This window comes from Pelodiscus sinensis, chromosome 6 (genome assembly GCF_049634645.1).
Source record: "Pelodiscus sinensis isolate JC-2024 chromosome 6, ASM4963464v1, whole genome shotgun sequence".
Classification (NCBI taxonomy): Eukaryota; Metazoa; Chordata; order Testudines; family Trionychidae; genus Pelodiscus; species Pelodiscus sinensis.
The window spans coordinates 110,526,725-110,538,818 of record NC_134716.1 but is presented as its reverse complement, the minus strand read 5'-3'; the positions used below and the strand labels follow the sequence as shown (position 1 = coordinate 110,538,818).

At 41.1% G+C, this 12,094-nt stretch overlaps 1 protein-coding gene across 1 annotated transcript in view; it reads right to left on the bottom strand.

Moving 5' to 3' along the window:
* ATP8B1 (ATPase phospholipid transporting 8B1) overlaps positions 1-12,094 on the bottom strand; it is a 128,138-nt gene that overhangs the window by 7,305 nt on the left and 108,739 nt on the right. Inside the window, exons 21-26 of the mRNA XM_006116564.4 lie at positions 10,125-10,257; positions 8,629-8,917; positions 6,784-7,007; positions 4,031-4,114; positions 2,344-2,589; positions 1,917-2,055 (exon numbers count right to left, since the gene is read on the bottom strand). Coding sequence (XP_006116626.1) covers positions 1,917-2,055; positions 2,344-2,589; positions 4,031-4,114; positions 6,784-7,007; positions 8,629-8,917; positions 10,125-10,257 — 1,115 coding nt within the window. The remainder of the gene's footprint in view (positions 1-1,916; positions 2,056-2,343; positions 2,590-4,030; positions 4,115-6,783; positions 7,008-8,628; positions 8,918-10,124; positions 10,258-12,094) is intronic.

The following is a 12,094-nucleotide window of genomic DNA, read 5'->3' as shown; positions in this document are numbered from 1 at the left end:
TTCCAGAGGATGTGTCTATATGCAGGCATTCTCCACCAATAGGCAAAGCACACAGCCACATAGAACACCTCAAAATTTGGGGCACCAAAATTCCATGGTGCCCAGGCATCTGCATATGGAGGGAGACTCTGGCTTCAGAGGCCAGTCCCCCCACCCCCTTCCTGTTCTACCCCCATCTCCAACAAGGACATCCCTGGCGGGTGTGGGGGACCTAGGACGCTACCCCATTCTGCCCCAGCACCACCTCTTCCCATCTCCATTCTTCCTTCTCTCCCAAGCTACACGGCCCAGAGTACTAGTAGAGGTGCTTGGTGCTGGTAGCAGGGGTTGCCTCTGGTCTGCATTCACCAGCCTGTTCCGCCCCCCTGACTTTCAGCTGCGGTGTTCCACTTCATAGAATCATAGAATACTAGAACTGGAAGGGACCTCGAGAGACACCAGACACCTGGCAACTCTAGGAATGGGCAAGAGGTAGGGTGCAAGACTGGTGTGGAGGTGGGGGGGAGGGGGTGGGGTCTGGAAGGAAGGTTCAGGAACAGAATGGGGGTGAGGGATCTAGGTGGGAGGACGTGCAAGAGCAGGGGATGGGTGGTGTGGGGTCTGGCCAAGAAGGATGGCAGTGTGGGCAAATCCGGAGGAAGGAGAGTCGCTTGTGGCTCCACTCAGCTCTGTTCACTGCAGAGAACCACCCCCCACAACATCTAGTGGCTGTGATGTGGCCAATGGAAGTGACAGAGGGTGGTTCTCTGCAGAGTGCAGAAGTAAGGTTGTCAGATACTTTGGCTGAGCAAAAAAAAAAAAAAAAAAAAACCCCCCCACACACAAAAGAGAGGCACTGCACCTTTAAATCCCCATGCTCACACTCACCCCTCCCCCGCCCAATGCAGCAGGGGAGGAATGTCCCAAGTAGCCTTCCGCCCGAGAAAAAACAGAAAATACCGGGCATTTTATATGTCCAGTATTTTCTGTTTTTTAAAACCGGACAGAGGCCGCAAATACCGGACACCTGGCAACCCTATGCAGGAGCAACTTCTTCCCCCCTGCCAGACAGAGCCCGCAGACCGGATTCAGCCTGTTTACCTGGAATGGGCCTGTGAGGATTGGGACTTGCCCCACCTCTCCTGCCGCAAAGAGCCAATGTAGGCACTCCATCCACAGCACCCCTCTCTGCCCTCCCCTTCCTGTGTGGCTGGAGCACTGACTTGCACCCCTGAAGGAGGGGAGGAGCCCCAAGCCTCGTGGGCCAGATGAAGACAAGCCATGGGCTAGATGTATCCCATGGGTTGTAGGTCCCCCACCCCTGCAGGACAGTCGAGTAACATTTTCCAGGTTTTTCACAAGAAAGTAGCCTAGAAAAATGTGCTTGAAAATAGGAATCTTTTTAAAATTATAGCTGAAGTTACAGGAAACATCAAATGTCATGAAATGTGATACAACTGTAACAGTTTCCAACTTAGCTATGCATTTACTTTTGAGCCTTACGCCCACTGGTGTGCAGAAGTAACCTGGCAGCCACAGAGTAGCCTTCAGTGTGGGATCAGTTTTCCCTTTACTCTGTGTTGTGAATCACTTTGTACTTTGCTCCTTTGTGTGCAACACCCTACAGTGCACAACACAGATTTAACTGTTCTCTATTTTTTATGATAAAATAATTAATGAGGAATGATTTCACTGATCACATAATTCAAATCACAAATTCCTTAAGAGTCAGCTATTTCAACAAACAATTTTGATTAAGTCACAAAAGCTGACCCCATGAACTAGACAATGTTTTTCTGAAGAGAGTTAACATTCACCTCCGCTTACTGGTGCTGGGAATCGAATCATATCTGATAAGCTGACATTTGGGTACTATATTTACTCTACTTACATAAGAGATAGAATACCAGAATAGTGAAACAAATCAAAACACTGACCTGTAAACTGAAAGCTAGCTGGGAAGAGAACATGTATTCCAGCACTATGAAGGTCAAACATGATACCAAAGTAAAGTGCAATACTCCCAAATATTGAGAAAGCATTAACAAAAGTCCAGTAAGAGGTATCCAAACCCATCTAAAAGTAAACCAGATAAGTCACAATTAATTTATGATTCAGAAATCAGAAGAATGTAATTGAATATTCTGCGAACTATGTGTTCTATAGACACTTGGTCACACTATTTATTATTTAGTTCTAACACAATATAGAATATTCTGTGAATAGACTACAGGGGAAGATAGTAACCAGGCAAAAGTTTATCAATATGTAGAAAGATTTAAAATAAATAATAATTATGTAATTATTCTCACAAAAATATGCTTTCAGAGCAACAAGAGAGATCATGAAGATAAATGTACTTGCCTGAAAATTGACGGCAACTACGAGAGAAGAGGCAGCAGTGACAGCAAATGATTGGTAGTCTGAAGGTGCCTCTCCATCTTGCCCCATGGTTTGAAGATAAGCTCCATACGGTATGAAGAAAATAATCAATGATGTTATAATTCCATGTATTAAACTTACAAAGAATTTCTTGTAATTAAAAAGCAAGTCTCTCTGTCCAGATACATACAAGCCAGGGAACCGAAGACTAAGTTTGTCACTCACATCCTTGATAAAAGAAAAATTACTGCAATTAGAATTGCTACAATAGAGTCTGAAGCACTTGATGCAAGAAGATTCATAAACACTGAGCTTTAGGGTGAGAGGAAAAGAGGAGCTAAGCAAGACAAGGTAACAAATTGCCTCCACATTAGCCCTCAAAGTGATTAAAAACAGAAGTTTAACCAAATACATAACTTGAATTCATATATGCATACATGTATGCACACTGTATGTATAAATAGTTTGAAAATGGAGAGGGCGATTCAAGAAAAGCAGTGTATTGCTATAGAAAGGAAAGAAATAAAAAGGCACAATAACCTAGCCTTTATATGTATTCATTATAAATAGCTGACAGTAATTTTTTTCTTCAACACTCAAATGATGATGTTGTTTCTATATCTTCCATTCACTCCTATTTTTAAATATTTCCATCATAGTGTGCAACACTACCCAGCGTAATGGGAAGAGTCTACAATAATATATCTGAACGCAAAGAGGTGGTGCTAGCATTTCTGTGGGAAATGCAATTCAATTTCCTGGCCTTTTGTAAATCTCTAATATATACATACTGCATTAATACATTGACATTTCTTTTCTGCTTAAATGCATCGTATTTCTATGCATGCAAAATCTACAGGCAAACCCAATTTGGAAAAATTAAGCAAAAAATCCAAACTAAAATTTTAGGTCCATTCAGATTAAAAATAAAATACTAATTGGATTGAAATTTTCAGCATAAAACATATTGGCAAATTTATTCCCATTGAAAATAGTCTTAAAAATAGAAATACTTTTTCATACTATAATCATTGATAAGTAATGCAGATATACTTCCTAATCTACGACTCCATGGTAAAGTACCCCTACATGCATATTGACCCCGATTCAGTAAAGTACTTCAATATATGATTAACCATGTACAGTACTTCAGTTCTGATGAAGTCAGTTGGAAAAGGTGCTGAAGTGTTTTGCTGAATCAGACCATAGTGAAGAGAACTGGTGGCATTTTAACACTACTGCCATCCAATTCTAGTCTGTACGTATAGAGACGGATTCCTTTCAATGAAGTTATGAGTTAATCCCACCAGTGAGATTAATAGAGAATGCCCTCTAGAAAGTGACTGAACAAACAGTCACAGCAATTGTTATGCTCAGGTATTTCTAGCTATTAATGAAAAGAAGCCCACAACATTTTCCATTAGTTTCATGGAGAAAAACTGTCTGCTAAGACCTACAAATTCAATATTGAACATATCTGAGGTTGATCAGCTTTGTCTATTCTAGCCGGTCACTCCATATTGTCCTCCTATGCTTAGGATATCTAGCAATCTAACGGTGTCAGAGATTAGAAATCAAGTCACTTCATCTATGTTTATTCTGAGCTTTTTGTTTAACAATTGCTTCGAAAATTCATTTAGTAATTTTTCTTAATAGCATAGTACTATACCTGGTCAAGCAAGCCAACCAGAAGAACTGGAAGACTGGAATATAGCACATTGTAAAGTGTGATAAACCAATCTTCGTAAGCAGTCTGCAATAAAAAAATAAATATCAATTAGATATTATTTTATATTTAGTTACATTATTTCACTTTAAAAGTTAATTCAGAAACAATCTAATCTAAATAAGAATACAAAAGGAAGATGATTTAGTTACTAGGCTTTGTGGGTCTGAAGTTATCGTGCATTAATCCACCAGGCCTTTAGGGCAGTTGCCACCAACCGGTTGATCACGATCCCCTGTTAGATCCTTGAGCCTCTGCCAGTTGTCTCTGCCTAGTTGGCCCCACATTGCTCCCAGAACCAGCTGGTGGACTGAATGCAAGCATGTGTCTGTGCTGCAGCTCCATGCTGCAGTCTCCAGTATTGTCCAAGCATCTCCCATTGGCACTTGTGGATGAGGGCCACAGTGTAGCACATGAAGACCCTCTCCTCACTTCCCTTCCCAGGGGCTGCACTTAGGGATGTGCCTGCACTCAGCTAGCCAGCAGTTTCCAGATGCAATGTAGGGCCAGGCAGAGACAGTTTACCTGAGCCCCACTGAACTACTGACTGGGAGCCACTGGTGGTAAGCACCTGCCAGCCACAGCCTGCACTCCTACTCCCTGTGCCAGCCCTGAGCCTGCACCCAAACTCCCTTCCAGAGCCCATACCCCTCACCTCATCCAACACTCTGCCCCAGCCTGGAGCCCCCTCCTGCAGCCAAATTTGCTCACAGAGCCTGCACCCCCCACTTCCTCTTGTAGCCCACTCCTCAGCCCCAGCCAGATGTAAGTAAGTGAGTTAGGGGAGAGAGAGAAAGAGAGAGGTGGAGTGGGCAGGGCCTTGGCGAAGGGGTGGAGCAGAGCTTGGATTGTCCTTAAATTTGATTTTGGACTTATCAAAACATTTAGTTGCAAATTCAGCCTTGAATTTAATATAAAATTGGGAGGAAATCAAAACAAAGCATTTGGATTGGGGAACAATGTTTTGCCCTTTTTTATTTATTTTTTTAAATCCCCATAGCTGTGGTCAAAATAGACATGTTCCCATTAATGTTTTCTGTGGGGAAATATTTTAATGAAAAATTTTTTTTGACAAGCTCCAAATAATTTTTTTAACTAGTTTTTTGTTGTTGCAATATTTATTTTTATTCCTCAGAACTTCTGCATGAAAACTAAGAGGTAACTCAGTAATGTGAGTTCTTCAAGATCTTTTGCCATTATGGGTGCAGCGCACGCCCATAAGACATGTGCACACCCGTGCACTGTGGATAGGAGACTTCAGTCAGCTGTTTCCAGGGCTCCACACCAGCATACTCTACGTCCTTACGCTCTGGGGCAATAGCAGATATGCTTTTAAACCTGATATAGACCTTGAATTTTCAAACAATCACAGAGTCTCAGAAGCAGTGGAGGTAGCTGAAATCCACATCACTGTAGGGGAAACACCTGTGGTAGGGTCTGGAAGGATTTGAAACCTGAGTCTTTAGCATAACGAGGAGTAACGGTAGTTCGGAATAGGAAGCCTAATCTGAACTACCTACTCTGTGCCGCGTGTAGCTGCGGGCATGGAGTCCGAACTAGCGGGGATTTAAAAATGGCAGCGCACCGGCAAGATGCAAATGAAGCCCGGGAAATTCAAATCCCGGGCTTCATTTGCAACTTCGTTTGCCTACATTAACCACCCTAGTTCGAACTAGGGTGGTAGTGTAGACATACCCTTAGAGTGGCAGGAAGGTTTTAGCTGGGCTAGCAAAAGTGGATCGTTTGGGGGGTACATGAAATTTTAATGGATTGAAAAGGGGTCCGTCTGAGTAAAAAGGTTGGGAGGCATTGATCTACAGTATTAGTGGAACACAAATTAGTGCAAATAGTACTCTTGTATTTGCGCTTTCAACTGTGTGATTTCTGCTAAACTCAAAAAATGTACTTGTTTCAGGTGACAACTCCGGATAGAATTTTTTTATTTTAATCTCACTGCCCCTCAGGCATATATAATGTTTAAGTAATGGTACTGAAAAAGAGAAGAGATGATTGGAGCATTCCATTACCTTCCATTTTGATACACAGTAACACCTTTTTTACAGTTCTGACTAAGAGCATATGTTTCCAACCTATTTATTGTTTAGAAATTTAGAACCAAAATTATCTAAAGTCTCGGACAAAAACTACTGAGTATCTCATTAGAAAAAACTTGCAAAGCCCAAGTTGTGCTGCAGCTAGTGTACCCTCGCAGGTCTTCCAAAAAGGGCAGTGGAGATAGGGTATTGTGCAAATAAACAAACTGAGAGATTACTAGATGAGGTGGTGGGAGAGAAACAATGTTCATAATTCAGTCATGTTATTGATTTCAAGATTTATGCTGTAATACCCAACTGCACATGGAAGTCTTATTATCTACTATATCCTTATTTTATCTGCACACATGATAAAAGCATATTGATAAAAAAAAGTTAAATTAGCAAAGATTAAAATACCAATAGTATTATAGCTGGAGATTAGTATCTTTCCCAGGCATGAGGAACAAGGTAAGAATGAATTCCACTACAATGATATGAAAGGCCCCAGTGTGAACCTTCAAAGGTTGCTTCCTTTTAATGCTGTCCACTTAAATTACCTCATCATCACCATCACCACTATTTAATAATTTGGTCTCCATTATTTTGTTCTGTCCAAAAAGTAAGTTTTTCTAGTTCATATTAGAAAGGCGTTTCTCTTACCTGGGCAGAATAGCCATTGAAGAATGAGTACCAGAAGTGTACTAGCGTAAATGCAAAGTTTTTGTAGAAGAAATATCGTAGGAACTTGCACATCCTTATATAGGACCATCGGCCATGAACTAATAATAATCTTTGCAGGTATCTGAATTGTCCAAAAGAATAGTCACTTGACATGACTGCTTGCATGCCTTCTTGTCCACTAATTCCAACACCAATATGGGCAGCTAAATTAAAGAAAAAGTCCCACATAGAACAAGCAAGATTTTATTAAAAGAAGATATACTATTCAACAAATGAAGATGTACACTAACACCCCAGCTTATACAATCATTGAACAATTCCCACTCTATTGTAAATTTCTCCTGGTCCAAATTGTTTTTTATTTACAGTGAAACCTTCATTAAGGACTTGCACCTCAAAGGGCAAACCTTCCGCCTTCATCTAGGGCTACATGAACAATTAGTTCACGACAAGCTAGAGTAACCTGCATTAGCCTGCTACAGACTAATGCACTTGTACCCTGCTGACATGCATTAACAGTTCATTAATGCACTTTAACCAGGAGGACTAGTTCCAAGTGTTCCAAGTGGACTAGTTCTAAGTCACACCTCAGCTCGCTGCAAATTAAATGTTTGTGCAGATAAGCCCTTCACCAGATGTGCGACAGCGGCACAGCTGCATCAGTGCAGACGCACCAATGTAGCGTGGTAGTGCAGATTTGCTTTAAGACATGAACAAATGGGGGGATACAACAGGGAAAGGAAGGGAACGGAAAGTACAAAGGAGAAGCCCATATGACTTTGGAGGCTAATGAGTGTATCTCGAAGGTAGCAAATGAAATCAAATTGCTTTTAATATTTCTAAAAGTGAGTAACAGGGTATCATTTAAGTACTTGATTAAGAAAATTTGGTTTGAGAAAGGACTGAAGGTGGTGTTGGCTAACAGACAGTCATAAAGGGAATTCCAGGCACATGGGTAGCATGAAAGAAGGACAACGCCACAACAGATAAGGAAACATACACCCCATCTGCCCATCGGTAGGGCAAAAAGCAAAAGCTGTTAAATATGTCATTTTGTCACATTTTATAGAAATCAAAATGGGATTATTTTGAGTGTGTATCAACAGAGACTACTTCGGAGAAAGGGATGGTATATGAAAGTTTGCTAAGGTCAAGGTTGGATGAGGAACAAAGTAATAAGTGACTACAAAATATTAAAGCATAGTTCCTCTGGAAAAATAGCAACTTAACAGGTCTTTCCTGGTACATTCAGAGCCATATCTGAACGATGATAGCAAAAGTACATTTTTGCCTGCATTTGACTCATATTAGCCATGCAAAGCCAACAAGGCTAACAGAATGAACTGGACTCAATTATCTCTCACAATCAAAATTGTTTCCTTGGATGTTTATACAGTGCCAGTCAAAATACTGCCTAACTAGTGCTTCAGCATATTTAGTGCCTGTATTCTAGCAGCAAGACAAAATTCCACCCTCTGTTACCTGTTCAGTCCCTATTGTCTACACAGAAGTTGCACAGCGATATTTGAGGGCCGTTAACTTTCAGAATAAATCTTCAGGAATTGATGCAATAAAAAAAAAATGTACTTGTGAAAGTTGTTAACATTTCACCAAGAGTTTCCTTCCCTTTCAAAGGGAGAGTGCACAGAAAATAGTTATGGGCCATTTCAACATGAACAACAAAATAACTTCTTTTCTAAAATATATCTCAATAGCTGCTTCATCTGTTAAAAAGACTGAACTTGGTGAAAATAATACTTTCTAATAAAGCAATGCAAAACCTTCAAAACCAAAACAGCCAGTAAAGTTTTACAGATGACTTACTTTTGATCATATTTACATCATTGGCACCATCCCCAATAGCCAAAGTTATAGCTTTCTTGTATTTCTTCACCAGCTCCACTACCATGGCCTTCTGTTTGGGAGTTACACGACAGCAGATCACTGCACTGCACTCGCATGCTAAATCTACAAAGTTTCTTTGTTGCTGCTCTTTGTTAGCTTCAGCTTGCCTTTTACTCTGAATTTGCTTTTCTCTCTCTTCTTCTGTTCTGGGAAATTTCAGTTTTGGAAGTTTCTTCTTCTTCTTTTTCTTCTCTAAAAGGATTTCATTCTGTATAATCAAAGACCAAATAATTATAGTCCCATCTTCACTATTTAAAGAGAGCATGTTCTAAGGATTACTCTTATAACATATTTAAAGTCTGAAACACCTTGAATCTCAGCTACATTACGTGCACTTTTTTAATACTACACCAATGAAACTTCCCTGAAGAAAGAGGAACAGTGAATACTGTAAGTTTTAGTACAACTTATTTTATGGTGATATTTCTGGAAAAAATCCTTTCTCTATCTTCAGCTAATTCATTTTTGAAGGTCGCTATTAGTTTGGGGTATTTTGTTTTTTGAAAAATAAAAGTGGAAAGCTTGATCCCCCTGAACATTGTCAAATGCAGTGATTTGTACTGGTAAAACTATTAAAAATTCTGAATTATCTCCGAAGCCTAATATTAGCAAAACAATGAAGCTCATCATTGCAAATATAATAATATTTGAGATTTGATTTATGTTCTCCAGTTGAGATACACATTTACACATAGATTAATAGGCACTTCTAAGATGAATAGTTCTAGATTTATTATTTTTTCCTCATTCTCCTCCCCTTCTGGTTTGTATAGAATTCTACCAATAGGACTCTCACTAGTACTTGGATTGCCAACCAGATCACTTTGCTGAAAGTCCTTCTGTGATTTCTGAACTCTAAAAAACATCACATCAGAGTACAAGGTGTCATATGAGCTTGCTTTCTCTTATTTCTGACATTTGGTTCACACTTTTGCTCTCAGACATACTCTCTATTTCTACCACAAGGTAATGATTGCTGTCTGTTCAGAACCCAATGAGGCTTGAAAGATCTAATTTTGCATCTTTCTGATTCTTCTTTAGCACTAGACTTTCAGAGTATCATGTTAAGACTCATTCTAATGTTAGATTGTTCTGTTGATGGGAGAATCTTTTTTGCTTTGATGGTTAATGTTGATAAATTATGAGAGATTTTATTACTTTATCTATTACATGTTTTCCATGGACAGACTTCAAAGACCAGTTTTATAGTTTGACATTTTTATAGATGGAGGAAACTTGAGACACAGAGGTTAAATCTCTTTCATCTAGTGCTTCAGGGTAGCAATCAAGTGAATGGAGTTCTTAACAACAGGAAACAGGATTCCAATTTACATTATTATTATCATCCTTGACATGTTATGAATCCTGGAAAACTCCCCCAATTGAAGAAACAGAAGAGTCTGCGTTACACGTACCAGCCAGGAACCAGTGATTATTAAAGCACGATTTCTACCAGATTGAAAGAATGGCTCATTCGTTCTTTTAGAGGGGTTTATAGTTGATCCCGCTCCGTTATTCTGGTTTTCCAACCTTGTTTGAAGAAGAGCACTGGAAAATTAATGCAGACCTTTACTGTATGTCATCTAAAACCAATAAAAACTATCTGACTATTAGAGTTACTATTATAGAGGACCCTATCAATGGGAAACCTAAATGTAGAATTCAAACTAAGCTGAGTCTGATTTGGTCAGTATTTGGATGGGAGATCTGCAAGAAAGGCTCACAGCACATGCTGTAAGAAGTGGTTAACAACCCAGTTGGTGGCATTTTGAGTCAGCATTGCTCCAAAGTCCTAATACAGGGATGTGCAAGATATGGCCTATGGGCCGGATCTGGCCCAAGACCACCTCGCCAGGACCCTCAGGCACATAGCAGCCAGCTGCTTCAGAGCAGCCCCACACCGCTTTAACTGTCTAGTTGCTCCCTGTGGTTCTCTGCACCAGGTGCTCATGGGAGGGAGATGCTTTGCACACTGCACCCTTCTCCCCCCTTGCAAAATCTCTCAGCTTGGAGACTGGCCAATGGGAGCAGACTGATTTTTCTGGGAGGTGGGGGTATGAAGCTTCTCCCTTCCCCCGCCCTCTCAGAGAAGGGAGCAACCAGCCATTTTGAATAGCCTGGGACTGCAGTAGGCAGGGAGTATGCATCAGGGTCCTGTGAGGCTGCTGGCTGGGAGCCACCTGTCAAGGGGGATGGTCACAGAAGACCCCTTGAGGGTTACTTTCGGGTGTGCCGACAGAGCCATTGACACTTGCCTCTTTGCTCTCTGGGGCTTCTCAGCACCCTGTCCTGCTGGACGGGAACTCCTGGTCTTCCACAGCCAAGGCCTACAATTGAGATTACCACCCTTCCTCCCCATGAGAATCAGTGTAGACACTGAATGCCTTCAGGTCTGAGGAGAATGCAGTTTCAGGCTCAACATCCAGGGAACCCACCTCCCAAATAGGATTAGAACTCCAAATAAATCATTCAGGTAAGCCCGCTTTAACAATGAAAGGAGGATGTATACATAATTGCTCCCCCAAGTAACAATTATTTACACTGGGCTTGATAATAAATAAAAGTGATTTTGTTAAGTGCAAACAGTAGAATTTAAGTGTTTGCAAGTGAAAACAGACAGAGCAAAATAAACTACAAATTTAAAATAAAGGAAAATGCATAGCTAGTTTGATAGAAAATTACCTGATCAGACCCTACCAGTTGGGTTGGTCACATGACTTCCTAAGAACAACCACAGCTTGGGCTTAAAGGACTTACAGATTGTCACCAGACATTGAGGGAAGCACCCCGATGGCTTTCATAAACCATAAACCATTTTATGCCCCATATTTCTAACTTTCCATACAAGAATGATACATACACCAAAATAATATATAGAAATCCAGCAGATTATGATATTAAAATTGATAGGTGACATGAGATATTTTGTCCAAAGCATCTTTGAGTTATACATATTTGTATTCATAAGTCAATTTCATAAAACATGGGGGGGGAACCATCACACCGCCTAAAAGTAAGCCTCGCCTGGGAAAAGCCTGCCTCTGGCATCCAGCCCCTACTTCGCCCAATTCCCTGCCACAGGTTATCACCCTCTCCTGGCCCAGGTCACCACCTAAACCCTCTGCAGCCCCCACCCCCATCCCTCTCCTCCAGGTCACAACTTCCTCGCAGACCATGCACCCCCTTCTACATCCCTCCCCAAAACCAGAATCTTCTCCTGCACCCAAACCCCTCTTGGATCCTGCACCCTAATCCCCTGCCCCAGGTCACAGCTCCCTCCTTTACCCAAACACCACCTAAGGCCCCACACGTCCTACACCCCAGTCCCCTACCTCAAGCTCCCTTCTGCATCCAACCTCTGTCCCAGAGCCTCAACCACTCCATG